Below are 14,391 nucleotides of genomic sequence, written 5' to 3'. Positions count from 1 at the left end.
TATAGGAGAGATGTGGAAAAAGAAATTACAACATCTGGCAACTGGTTGTACATGTGGGGTGATAGAGAAAAAAGAGGAGAGGATGACACTGAGGTTGTAAATCTGAGTGACTGGGAGAATGGTGACCTCAAGAATAATAAGGAAATTCTTAAGAGAGGAGCATTTGAAGGGGAAAGATAGTGTATTTGATTTGGGCCATGTTAAGTTTGAGAAGCCTGAAGGGCATCCAGTTAAAAATGTCCAATGAGGAGGAAAAAGAGAAGTCATGTGAAGAGTCCTATATTCATAGACAGATAACTCACCAACTAACTTAGATTTTTAAAAGATATGTTTGAGGCAGGTAGTAATATATGAATACAATGTGAGGCATTATCATATAGAGAGGGTAAGGATTGCTAAAGGTCAGATAGAGTTGTAACTGGTGAAGAAAGCCAAGGACAACAAAAAGAATTTTTTAGGTAGGTATATTGTGGAAAAGAGAAGGACCAAAGAATATACAGGACCCTTACTTGGCATGGATGGAACATTGATAACAAGAGAAGGCAACACTGCCATACTGTTATTTTGCTTTTTTCCCCCCAAAGAGAATGACCTTTAGTTGGGAAAGAATAGAACAAAACTGACCAATAAAAGTTGATATTCACTGTTGAAAAGGAGATAGTAAGAGGGTACCTAGTTGTCCTTAATAAATTCAGGTCACCTGACCTAGATGAACTACATTATCTCCACTACAATGTATTATCTATGCACTGCATTATGTGTACAATATCAAAAGAACCGGGAAATATTATTGCTAGTCCACTGTCAGTGATAGCTGAAAGATTATAAAAAATAGGAGAAGTGTTATAGGACTTAAGAGGCAAATATTCTGATTTTGTTAAAAAAAAAAAAAAAAGGAAATAGAGTCTGCAAACTATAGACTAATGAATGTGAGATTTCAACTCCTGGAAAAATTCTAGAATCTATTATTAAAGATATGGTTAGTGCACACCTAGTAAAGGAAGTAGTGGTTGCAAAGTGCCAGCATGGTTATACCACAAATAAAGTATCACGTGATATTACTCTGGAAGAGGTGGAGAGAAGTGGGCTGGATTATAGTATCATCAGATGGCGTCAGAATTGGCTGGATGGCTGGACTCAGAAAGTGTTCTGTAATAGTTGATGTCAATTTGGAAGGAAGCATTCCTTGAAGACCCCCAAGGATCTATGCTTAGCTCTGGCTATTTAACATTTCTACTGACGACTTGAATAAAGGTGTATAGATGGCATGCTTATCAGATTTGCAGATTACACAGAACTGAGCGAACTAACAGTAGCAGGAATGAAAAAAAGATTTTGACAGGCTACGACATTGGCCTAAATCTAGTATGATGAAATTTGAAAGTGATAAATGTAAGGTCTAACATTAGAGTTTTTAAAATTGACTTCAAAAGTAAAGATTGGTTGAGAATTAAATAGCACTTTGTCATTTTTTAAAAAATCTAGTTCTAGTGGATTACAGCTCTATATTAGCCAGCCTTGTGATATGACAGTCGAAAAAGATAGTGTGATTTTGGATGGCATTAAGAGACTTCTTAGAAAAAGAGGGAATGGTTCCACTGTACTCTGTCCTGGTCACACTACTTCTGGAATATTGTGTTCATTTCTGGGTGTCACAATTTCTGAAGATCATTGATAAACTGGAAAATATCCAGGCAAGAGCAGCCACAGAGGTGAGTCCCCTTGAGTCCATAAGATAATTGATTGAAAGAACTTGGGATGTTTAGCCCAGACAAGAGAAGAGTATCAGGACATGATATCTGTCTTCAAATATTTGAAAAATTGTTATATGGAACAGAGAGGGTAAACTTGATTTGTTTGGTCCTAGAATGCATAATTAAGAACAATGAATAGAAATCAGAAAGAGGCTAATTTAGGCTTTTTTATTAATTTATTTTTAGTTTTCAGCTATCACTTCCATATGCTTTTGAGTTTTAAATTTTTCTCCCCCTCCCTCCCCAAGACAGTGTACAATCTGATATAGGCTCTACATATACATTTCTATTAAACATATTTTCACATTGGTCATATTGTAAGGAAGAATTAGTACCAATAGGAGGAACCACAAGAAAGAGGAAATAAAACAAAATAGAAGAAAAAAAAGGGCAAATGGTATGTTTTGATCTGTATTTAAACTCCATAGTTCTTTCTCTGGATGTGGATAGCATTTTCCATCATGACTCTTTTGGAGATGTCTTAGATCCTTGCATTGCTGAGAAAGGCTAAGTCTATCAGAGTTAGTCATTGCACAACATGTACTGTGTACAATGTTCTCCTGGTTTTGCTCACTTCACTCAGCATCAGTCCATACAAGTCTTTCCAGGTTTTTCTGAAGTCTGCTTGCTCATCATTTCTTATGGAACAATAGTATTCCATTACATTCATATACAGCAACTTGTTCAGCCATTCCCCAATTGATGAGCATCCCCTCAATTTCTAATTCTTTGCCACCACAGAAAGAGCTGCTGCAAATATTTTTGTACATGTGGTTCTTTTTCCCATTTTTATGATCTCTTTGGGATGTAGCCCTAGAAGTGCTATTGCTGGGTCAAAGGCTATGCACATTTTTAGAGCCCTTTGGGCATAGTTCTAAATTGCTCTCCAGAATGGTTGGATCATCTTCCAATTTTCCCACATCTTCTCCAGCATTTATCATTTTTCTGTTTTGTCATGTTGGCCAATCTGATAGATGTGATGTGGTACCTCCGAGTTGTTTTGATTTGTATTTCTCTAATCAATAGTGATTCAGAGCATTTTTTCATATGACTATAAATGACTTTAATTTCTTTGTTTGAGAACTGCCTGTTCATATCCTTTGACCATTTATCAATTGAGGAATGATTTGTGTTCTTATAAATTTGACTTAATTCTCTTTATGTTTTAGAAATGAGGCACTTATGAAAGACACTGGTTGTTTTAAAAACTAGAAAAGTAAGTCAGTGAAACAGATTAGATAAGTAAGTCTTAGAAGCAAATGAATGTGGTATTCCAGTGTTGGCTAAAACCAAGAACAGAAATTATTAGGGAAATTAAATGAGAACTATTAAATAAGAACTGTTGGGAAAACTGGCAAAGTTTGCTAGAAAAGAGGTTTTGACTAGTACTTTATGCCATAATAAACTCCAAATGAGTACTTAACCTATAAAAAATTGTTTATAAAATTAGAAAATAGGTGGCACATTTCACAATTGCTGTTCATAAACAAAGGGTAGAGATGAGGATAAAAAATCAAATAAGTAATTTCAGTTACATGAAATTTAAAAGTTTTTGAGTTAAAAAAATCATTGCAACTAGAATAAGAAGAAATCAGTCAAGTAGTTTTTAAAAAATCTTTGCATCTAACATTTTAAATAAAAGTCCAGTACCCGAGATATGTGGGGAATTGACCCAAAATATATAAAAACCAAAACCCATTCTTCAGTAGATAAGTGCTGAAAAGATATAAACAGATTTCAAAAACTGCAAATGATCAATTACCATATGGAAAAATGCACAATTTTCAGCCAAGATGGACTACCTAAATATTAGAATAGATTAAATAGAAATCAATGATTCCATGAAGTATCAAAATTAAAAGATTGGAAAAATAGAAGAAAACAATAATTGTTCCAGTAAAAAAATAAAAATTAAAATAGTACAAAGTAGAAAACAATAATGGTTTAATACTTTTTAATTACATTGATATATTTTTGAAAAAAGGGGAAAATTATACCTATACAGTGGGTGGTTTGTTCAGTAATAGTTTCTGGCTTTAAGCCTTAAGGTCTTCAAATTTGTCAGTGATTGTCAAAATTGATTTTTAAATATTCATGTTCAATGGGTAGTGTAGCTACTTTGAATTTCTTTACAAAATTCAAAATAATCATGAACTAGTTGCTGGTTTTACAACAGTATTGCAAATGACTATCATTTCTTCCTTAAAAGTTCCTTAAACTTCCTGCAGTACAAAAAAATCACAACCATTTATTCAGTGGTTTCAATGTCTACCTAACAATTTTGCTTACAGTCTGATATAGTACTATTTTATGTAAATAATTGTCCTGTAACTAATAAGTGAATATTAACAAAGTAAAATATCTGCACAACATGCAATTTAGTCAACTATTAAATCACACCACTGATGTAATATTTTATTTTCTTGAGTCCTTCTTTAGTTTTAAAACAAAAAGATAGGAATTTTAAAAGAATATATAATTCAATTTTAAAGATATTAAAATTCAGCAAAACATTCCATGTATAAACTAAAATGTGTGCTTACCAAACAAAAATATTACAAACCTTGCAATTTACACCTTCAGTATTTAAATTTAAAACACAAATAAAAACTCCATGTAATCACATAGAATAACAGAATTTAAGTAGCTCCAGTTCTGTTTCTTCATCTTTACTATCACTATACTAGTATTGTTTATTTTAAAAACCCTGTTTTAATGTAGGAATATATAGTGCCACAGGAGCTGGAGACACAAACCGCCCTCAAACTGAGCTCAAACAATTCTGAACCATTAATGAGCTTTTAAAGAGAATCCAGCAAATGTTTTTAATAATGTAAGAGGGAAAATGGCGCCTTTCTGATAAAATATAAATCTTTAAAATAAGTCAGAATGCCAATATTATGTTGAAATAGAAAAACTACATAGGACCAGAAACTGCACTTAGAAATGGACATGATCTACTCATAGACCCTTTACTTTAATCCATTCTAAAGTAAAAAAAAAGATTCCTTTTAGAAATCCAAACTTTTAATCATTTATGAATTTATCCTTGAAATGAATATTTGTATCAGAGTCTCTGTGTGTCAAGGATCAGCTATAGAACTGAAGTTTTCTGAATTAACATCTATGCATAATACAGTGTTTATTAAAGGATAAGTAACAAAAATGTGCTAATGTGAAGCTTGTATATATTTTTTAAAACTCAAGTGACCATAGCAATTGTTTACAATTTAGACGAACAAAAGATTTTTTTCAGGGAGGGGTATTTTAACACTGAAATTGCTTAAAATTGCCAGTTCATGGAGCTCATGAAAAAACAGACCAACTTTTTGTTGATTTTATTATTGTTTTTACATTCTCTACAGATGATGCACCCTCTTATTGCGTGTACCTGGGGCAAACCATTCCTACCACTCCACCCTTGGTATACCAGAGGTCCCACAGAAGATCCTACAATGTTATAGCCAAAATCCAGCATTCCCACATCAAATAAAAAATACTCAAGTAGCCATAAAGAAAGAGTTTAAGTACCAAGGAACCACATTCAAGATCACATAAGACCTGACTGCTTTTACTCTAAATAAAAGGAAATCTTAGAATACTGCATTCCAAAAGGCAAATGATTTGGCTTATAACCAAGTATAACTTACTCTATAAAGCTGATTATAATAATACAGGGGGAAAGTAGACCATTAATTGAATAAAGGACTTTCAAGCACTTCTGATAAAAATATCAGCGCTAAGTAGGAACTTTGAAATGAAAACATGAATAAGTAAAAATGTAAATTTATTTGAACAATTGGAAATAGCATATGATGATGAAAGGCTAACATTCTAATGGGAAGTGAAAAAGCAAATGTCCCCTCAGAACCTTAATGTCTTCAAAGGGTGTTGAGGGATTTAAATAAGAAAAACAGGAGATCTGAGGCTGGTTTGGTTTTGTTCTGAAGGTTTTTGAAGGGGAAAGGAAAAGTATCATAAATGGGATACACTAGTATAGAAGAGAAGAAGGGAGTGAAACTATTTCTTATAATTGAGGTATATGAGAATAGTATACAAACATGCAGGAAGGGCCAGGAGGGGAACAGGCATCAGATGAACCTCACTGTTTTCTGAACTAGATAAAGGAGGAAGGAGTGATGAACTCTGCCACTCCCCCACCCACCCACCCACGTGCGGGTGCCTGTGCTTAACAAAAAGAGAAAAGAATCTGGTGGAACAGTATATCAAATGTAATGAGGATACAGGAGGGGATAGGGAAAAGTAGGGGTTAAGAGGGAGGATAATACTGATAGGAAATGTCTCAAGCAAAGTGAACTTCCCAATCCTGAAGTTCAAAACAAAACGCAACACAACAGCAAAGAACTGGAAACTAAGGGGTGCCATCAGTTGGGAAATGGTAGAATAAATTGTGGCTTATGAACATAATGGGGTATTGTTGCATTGTAAGAAATGATGAGACAATTCCAAGGAATCCTAAGGAATATAAACTGATACATAATGAAGTGAGCAGAACCAGTAGAAGAACTGAAACGATGACAGCATCTGTATAAATAAAACAACTTAAGGACTTAAAAACTCTGTTCAAAGCAACAACAGGTCTAGAGGACTGTGGAGCACAGCACCCCCTCCTGGCAGAGAGGTGATGGACTCAAGGTACAGAAAAAGACATAGTTGGTTGTTTTGGTTTGGGAGGGGGGGGTTGCTTTTTTTTTTTTTGCTTGTGGCCACTATGTGGATTTGTTTTGCTTCATAATGCTTATTTGTTAACAAGAAGATTTTTTTCTTTTGTTTTTAATGGCAAGAGGGCTAAAGGGAGAGAGAGGGAATATCAATGGTGATGTTTCCTAAAAAAAAAAAAAAGAAAAAGGAGGGCCTTTGAAACATTTTAAAAATGCGGAGGAGTACAGAAGAAATTCAGAAGAAAGCACAGATAAACAGAACAGTTTTGAAAGTTAACAGATTAAATTTATTTATGTATATATTTTTAAAAAGCAAGTGATATGGACTAGAAACTTAGAGTTTAGCATATAATTCCCTTTGTATTCTACTTTATATGAAAATACAAATTATAAATATGGAAATGCTCATTTTGGGGGTATTTGTTAAGTTCAGTTTTTTTAATTTAAAAGAAAAATGCAAATTAACACAACTTTGAGGTTTTAGTTCATACCTATCAAATTGGCAAATCTAATAAAAAAAATAGTCAATATCTAAAGGATTGTGGGAACTCAGACATACTACAAACACTGTTGGTAAAGTTGTAAGTGTGATCTTACCATTCCAGAAGACAATTTGGAATTACATGGTTAAAGTTAATAAATTGTTCATACCCTTTGATGTAGCTTATATCCCAACGAGGTCAGTAGTAGAAAGAAAGATCCTATATGCACCCAAATATTCACATAAGTGCTTTTTGTAGTAGCAAAAAACTGAAAATAAACTGGGTGCCCATCAGTTGAAGAATGACTGAAGAAATTATAAATATACGCCTGAAGAAATAAGAGAATATTGGGAAGACATACAAACTTATACAGAGCAAATTAAGCAGAGCCAATTGAACATATATGCCAGTAAGAATATAAATGAAAATAAGAATTGAAGACATAATTAAGATTGAACATAATGACCAGTATAGGTTCTAGAGGACTGATGATACAATATACTGCCTTCCTATAGGAAAGGATGTGTTGGACTATGAGTACATATTATTGAATATTCTGTCAGCTAAATTTGCTGTGGTTTTTTTTGTTTATTTGTTTTTTTATTATAAGAGAGGAATCTGTGGGTAGAATAGGTTGTTGAGAAGTGATAGTGGTGTAAATACCAAAAAGCAGAATGTTAGATTTTCAGAATCTAGCGTTCTTCATATCTAAGAGTTTTATTAATAAAGCAAATGAAATTCTGAACAGAATTATTCTGCATGACTCTTTACTGGCTCCATGAATTCACTTCATTTTCTAAGCATTTACAACTCATCTATTTAATAACCTGTTCTAGAATTGTTCTGTGAGAAATTCCAAGGTTACAACTTCAAGAATCCTCCTTGACTGCATTTAGAAAAGCAGAACATTGCTGTGGAGTCAGGAGGACCTGAGTTCAAATCCAGCCTCAGACACATAAAAACCCACTAGCTGTGTGACTCTGGGCAAGTCTCTTAACCCCAATTGCCTCACTGAAAAAAAAAAAAGAAATTAAAAAAAGAAAAGCAGAACATCTTCCTATCTCAAGTTTTCTTCACCTCTCTCATTCTGTGTGATTTCTCACCTCTCCAAGTTCTTTTTGTATTTTGACTTAATTGTTTGGGCTTGTATATGTACTTTATTTAAATTGGCTTTGTACTTTATTATCTGTGTCTTTAGTTTCATCTTAATGACTTTTGAGAGGCAATATTCTAGTGGAAACTGTGCTGGACTAAGAGTCAGAAGCCCTGGGTTCTAGTTTGGCTAAGTCATTTGCTCTTCTTTTTTGTGTTTTGTTTTGTTTTTTGCGAGGCAATTGGGGTTAAATGACTTGCCCAGGGTCACACAGCTAGTAAGTGTCAAGTGCCTGGTCTGAGGCCAGATCTGAATTCAGGTCCTCCTGACTCCAAGGCCGGTGCTCTATCTAGTAAACCACCGCTGTCCCATGTCATTTGCTTTTCTTAAGCCTCAGTTTTATTATTAAAATGATGATATTATCTGCCCTGTGTACCTCTTAGATTGTTTGTATTAAATGTGGATGAATGTGAAAGCTCTTTGTAAATTGTGTATTGCTATACCCATGTAAGATATTATACTATAATACTTCAGAAGATCCATCACCTAGTGGTCAACCTCTTGATGATAAACCTCTTCAGATTTAGCTATGCTGCTGATTGGGAAACAGACACATTAAAGGCTATCTCCATAACTGAATTCTTTCCAGTCTGGTCGAAGCTACCACAGTTTGCATCCTAGTGGCAGGCATCTTCTTCAAGAACCTGTTAGCCACCTGCCTAAATGAGGCATTTAGAGTAGGACTTCCCAGGACAAAGATTGTTTTCCTTGCTGTTTTATTTTCCCAGTACAGAAAAGAGGATAAATTTGCATTTTTTATTTCTTTCAGATTGGGAGACTAGGCCTGAAATAGAGGAGTCAACTGCAAAGCAGGTCATTTCTGCAGAAGAATTATCCCAGGAAAAATGTAAAAGGGATGGTTGCCAGGACTTCAAGTTGGGAAAAACTTGGGAATATGAAGTCATGTTAGAGAAGCAAGAGGGCAACCAGGAGAGACCTTCCAAGCAAATGGCAACAACTCATATGAAAACTAACAAGGTGACCAACCATGAAAGTAATAAATTTGTGAGAAAATTCAGACTGGGATCAGTATTTGCTTTACAACAAAGAATTCCTATAGAAAAGAATCTCCGTAAATTTGATAAGCATGGGAAAAGTTTCAAACAGAATTCAAACCTGATTAAATGTAATAGGATCACCTCAGGAAAGAAACTTTATAATTACAATGAATGTGGAAACTCGTTCAGGTACCACTTAGACTTTATTCAGTATCATACTGGAAAAAAATCCTATAAATGCAATGAATGTTCAAAAGCTTTCAATAAGGAGTCATCCCTCAGCAGGCACTGGAGAATTCACATTGGAGAGAAAACCTATGAATGTAATGAATGTGGGAAAAATTTCAATGAGAGGTCATGTTTAAATAAACACCAGAGAATCCATACAGGAGAGAAACCCTACAAATGTAATGAATGTGGGAAAGCCTTCACTGGTAGGTCATCCCTTAGTAGACATCAAAGAATCCATACTGGGGAAAAACCCTATGAATGTAATGAGTGTGGGAAAGCCTTCATTCAGAGTATACATCTTACTCGACATCAAAGAATTCATACGGGAGAGAAACCCTATAAATGTAATAAGTGTGGGAAACCATTTAGATGGAATACACAACTTATTCTGCATCAGAGGATCCATACAGGAGAGAAACCCTATGAATGTAATGAATGTGGAAAAGCCTTTAGCCGCAGCACACACCTTAATCAACATCAGCTAATTCATACTGGAAAGAAACCGTATGAATGTATTGTATGTGGGAAGGCCTTCAATGATAGGTCATCTGTCACTAAGCATCAGCGAATTCATACTGGAGAGAAACCCTATGAATGCAGTGTATGTGGGAAAGCCTTTCCTCACAGGTCATCCCTTACTGAACATCACAGAGTTCATACTAGAGAAAAACCCTATGCATGTGATGCATGTGGAAAAGCTTTCAGCCGTAACACGTACCTTACTCAACATCAGAGAATTCATACAGGAGAGAAACCCTTTGAATGTAATGAATGTGGGAAAGCCTTTGGCCGGAGCACGAACCTTGCTCAACATAAGAGAATTCATACTGGATTAAAACCCTATGAATGTAATGCATGTGGGAAGGCCTTCATTGATAGGTCATCCCTTTCTAAACATCAGAGAGTCCATACTGGGGAGAAGCCCTATGAATGCAATGAATGTGGGAAAGCTTTTAGCCACATATCTTCCCTTACGAAACACCAGCGAATTCATAATGGAGAGAAATTTTAGTTGATGTGGAAAATTCCTTATAAATTCAACCCATACTCAACATTAGAGAATTCATCCTAGAGAACACTGAGGTAGTGTGGGCAGTGAAAAGAGTTGGATTTGGAATCAGAGGACCTGGCTCACATCCCAGCTCTTTCAACTTACCCTGTGACCTTGGGCAAAGTTATTTAAACTTTCTGGGTCTTAATTCCTCTTCTCTAAAGTAAGGAAGTTGAGCAAAACGAACTCTAAGATTATTTCCAGTTCCAAACCTATGGTCTTTCAAGCATCCTTTACCCATTAAAGGAATCATATTGGTGAGCAGTAATATGTACACAAAGAATGTAGGAAAACTTTAATGCAAAATATAGCACTTACTCAACATTACAATCATGGAGAGTAACCATATGAAAGTGACATGTAAGAAAGTCTTCAGATGTACTTCAGCTCACATCAAACATTAGGCACTTTAATGGATCTGTGATCTCCTTAATGTGGATACTCTCCAATGATGCTCATTCTGAGCAACTTTTATCTTCCCATAAATCTTCCACAGGGCAGTCTACCCAACATGCTGGAAGTCTTCCTTTGATTCTTGTGAATCCTATGCATGCCTACAAATGAAGCATGTAGCCTCTTAATCAGTTATCACTCACTTTCACCACATGAGCTACCTAACTTCTTTTCTGATCATGTGGCACTGTGACATCCTGTATGCCACTTCTCTGTTATTTGTTGGATGGGAAGTGTGTTACACAACCCACTCATGCCCACCACTTGAATTCTTTGGAGACAGTGGTATTTTGTGGTTCATAGCCATACAGCATCACTGAAAGAATATTGTTTTTAAAAAGGTGGGCCTTTGTTTCAGGAAGAAGCTTGGAGTCATCAAAAAGACTGCACCGTTTCCCAAATTCAATCCAGCCTAGAGATTGCTGTGCTCCTATTCAATCTTGGACCTAACTCTTTGTTAATGTGCAGTCTTCCTAAGATAAATGTACTGATAAACCAACTTTATAGGCTGTCCATCTAACTGCATATAATAGTCAGGACAATAGGCATTATTAAGCCACTTTTTTTTCCCTCTGGTATGGATAGTTAGGCAAACTAACATTAACTGGAATTTGTCTTAGAGAGTAACCATATGAATGTTTCGTGTAAGAAAGTCTTTAAATTCAGGTCAGCCCACATAGAAAATTAGAAACTTTATTTTGATTCTATGATGGATCTGTAATCTTATTGATAAGAGTATTTCCTTCAGTGGAGCGGATCACAGATGATCCATGCTCCCTCATTCTGTTCAAATATTATCCACATATGTTTGATAAATCTTCCACAGGAGCTCCAGGTTTAATGCAATCCACACAATGTCAGTCACAAACAGGAACATATGGAGGACCATAGCATTTATAGTAAATCTTCCATTTGGATTCTTTACTAAACATCCTCCATGATGGTGGCAAATAAGTTTGGCAACTACACATTTCCCTTTTTTACACTTCACTTAACGCTAGTCTTGAGAGGGTTGTTGATTGAAGTTTATCTCATATTTTTCAAGGCATCTTGTATTATTCCAATATGCATGGGGGTAATCCTAAGAACATAATGAATTAAGAGAAATCTTCTTTGACACCAATCCTGTAAGTACTGGCTTTTCTTGCACGTTGCCTTTTAATAGAGGATTTCAACTATAGCATTCTTTCCTGTTTCCCCCCTCCTCCATTTTATTAGCCATTTGATGGACTTAAATACGCAGTGGAACTAAAATAATGAGACTGACATTTTATGGAAATGTACTAGAACTAATGCATCCAATTGAGAAAATTCATTTTAAGGACAGATCTGCTCTTTGCTACCTCACCTTGTATTTAACTTTAGTTTTGGTTTTAAGGAAAGAAAATTTTTTCTTTACATTCACTCTAAATTGAACATAATGTTAGAATCTCAGCAGCTTAAATTTTTTTTTTCATTTCTATGTATTCTCTATTCTCCATTAAGTTCTCATTAAAATAACGTAGGAAACCATTCCCTGACTTTTGTTCCTGACACTTAATTAATCTGGTTTTCCCACCCTCTGAGCTTCTTACTGGCACAGGGACTGTTGCAGATGGCAGACAGTTAATAAATGCTTATTGAATTGAATAAGATACTACAAGGTATATTGATGAGGGAGAATGTCATAAAATGGGAATTGACAAAGTTGGGGGAATATTCGGTAAGCTTATGTAGTCAGAACTATTTATATTTTATAATTCTATTCCATTGATATATTTTTCTATTTTCTTAAATCTAGTACCAGATAGTTTGATTATTACTGGTTTTGAAATGCAATATGGTGATATACGCTTCATTAACCTTTTTTTTTCATGGTTCCCATTGATAACCCTTTTTCTTTTTGTGCTTCCATGTAAATTTTGTTATTGTTTTTATCTCTTTCTAAAAAGTGACTAATTGATATTTAGTATTAGCATTATTGTTAGTATATTTAAGTGAGGGAATACCCTCTTCAATTGCAGATCTGTGGCAACCATCTATAATTTGCTGTCCTAGCAACTTATCTGGGATTCAGGGAAGGTAAGTGACTTTCCGATGGTCACAGAACTAGGTACGTGGCAGAGGTGGGTTTCAATTCCAGTTCTTTCTGATTCCAAGTGAAGCACTCTATCCATTATGCCACACTACCTTTCTTGATGTTGTATTACAGCTATATATTATATATGAGAAATAGTGACAGTTTTGTTATACTACATCATTCCAACCATTTTAGAGGCCATTTCTCCAGTTATTATTTTTCTTTATTTCTGTCATATAGTTTGGAAATTCTCTTTATATATGTCTTGGGTCTTAGTAAGTTAATGCCCAATAGTGGATTTTTAAAATTATTATAAAGAGTATTTTTCTTCCTGTAATTCTTCTTTCATTTTATTAATGATACATAAAAAATGCAGATGATTTTTGTAGGTTTATCTTATGCCCCCCTACTTAATATAGTCATGCATATATTAATGCATTCTGAGACTAATTAATTAATCCTGATTCTGATTAGCTTTTAAGACCAGATGAGATCAGGTACCTCTCAATCTCTTGGATTTTCTAAATATATAACATATTATTTGGAAATAAAGATAGCTTATTCATTACAAAGATACTTCTTTAATTTGTTTTCATGCCTTATTGCTATAGCTTGCATTTCTGAAACTATGGTGAATATTAATGTTGAAAGTGAACAAATCTGTTTTGAGTGAGAATGTTTATAATGTTTCTCTATTGCATATGATATGGTTTTAAATAAATACTATATAAAATCATATTTTGATACTCCAATGGATCCATGATCTCATCATTCAACACGCATATTTTAAGCACCTACAATGTGCAGAGCACTGGGGAGATAACAAAGTTTAGATTAGACACAGTAACAGGCTTTCATGGACATTCCAATAAAGGGTTGATACAAATATAGATAAGTATAATATACAACATTACATGATAAATACTTTTAAAAACTGCAAATGAAATCCTATGTGAGGTCTGAGATAAGTCATTATTAGTTGGGGAGTATGAGGAAAAAAACTTCAAGGAAGCCTTTGAGTTGAGTTTTAAAGGATGAGTGGGAGTTCAGCAAGTAAACAGAGGGATGGCATAGAAGACACAGGGAATAAAGATATGGAAGTAGGATGTATTTGTGACATTATGAAGTCAGAATAGCCCTGTTTTACCAGAGTATATAGAAGGTTGGAAAAGTAGAGTCATTAAGGGTCAAATAAAAGGACTAAAGTGGCATCGAAGGTCCAGTTGAAGTTAACTTAATTTTTTTTTAAATTTTTTTGGCAATTGGGGTTAAGTGACTTGCCCAGGGTCACACAGCTAGTAAGTGTCAAGTGTTTGGTGTGAAGCCACATTTGAACTCAGGTCCTCCTGACTTCAGGGCCGATGCTTTATCCACTGCACCACCTAGCTGCTCCTTGAAGTTAACTTAAAATAGTAGTGGATAATGTGAAATCCAGGGCAGCTAAGTGACATGGTAAATAAAGTGCAGGGCCTAGAGTCAGGAAGACTCATCTTTCTGAGTTCAAATCTGGCCTCAGACACTTCCTAGC

General features: G+C 34.8%; 2 protein-coding genes across 2 annotated transcripts in view; both read left to right on the top strand.

Moving 5' to 3' along the window:
* Positions 1–5,912, top strand: part of LOC110207378 (zinc finger protein 69 homolog B-like) — a 34,002-nt gene extending 28,090 nt beyond the window's left edge. Inside the window, exon 6 of the mRNA XM_020984987.2 lies at positions 5,120–5,912. Coding sequence (XP_020840646.1) covers positions 5,120–5,247 — 128 coding nt within the window. The 3' untranslated portion in view covers positions 5,248–5,912. The remainder of the gene's footprint in view (positions 1–5,119) is intronic.
* Positions 1–13,609, top strand: part of LOC110207382 (uncharacterized) — a 73,629-nt gene extending 60,020 nt beyond the window's left edge. Inside the window, 1 exon segment of the mRNA XM_078150114.1 lies at positions 9,341–13,609. Coding sequence (XP_078006240.1) covers positions 9,341–10,312 — 972 coding nt within the window. The 3' untranslated portion in view covers positions 10,313–13,609.
* Positions 13,610–14,391: the final 782 nt, after the last annotated feature.

The sequence above is a fragment of the Phascolarctos cinereus genome, unplaced genomic scaffold, assembly GCF_003287225.1.
Source record: "Phascolarctos cinereus isolate Bilbo 61053 unplaced genomic scaffold, phaCin_HiC Scaffold_2;HRSCAF=192, whole genome shotgun sequence".
NCBI lineage: Eukaryota > Metazoa > Chordata > Mammalia > Diprotodontia > Phascolarctidae > Phascolarctos > Phascolarctos cinereus.
The sequence above is the reverse complement of the archived record's forward strand: the minus strand, read 5'-3'. Positions and strand labels throughout refer to the sequence as shown.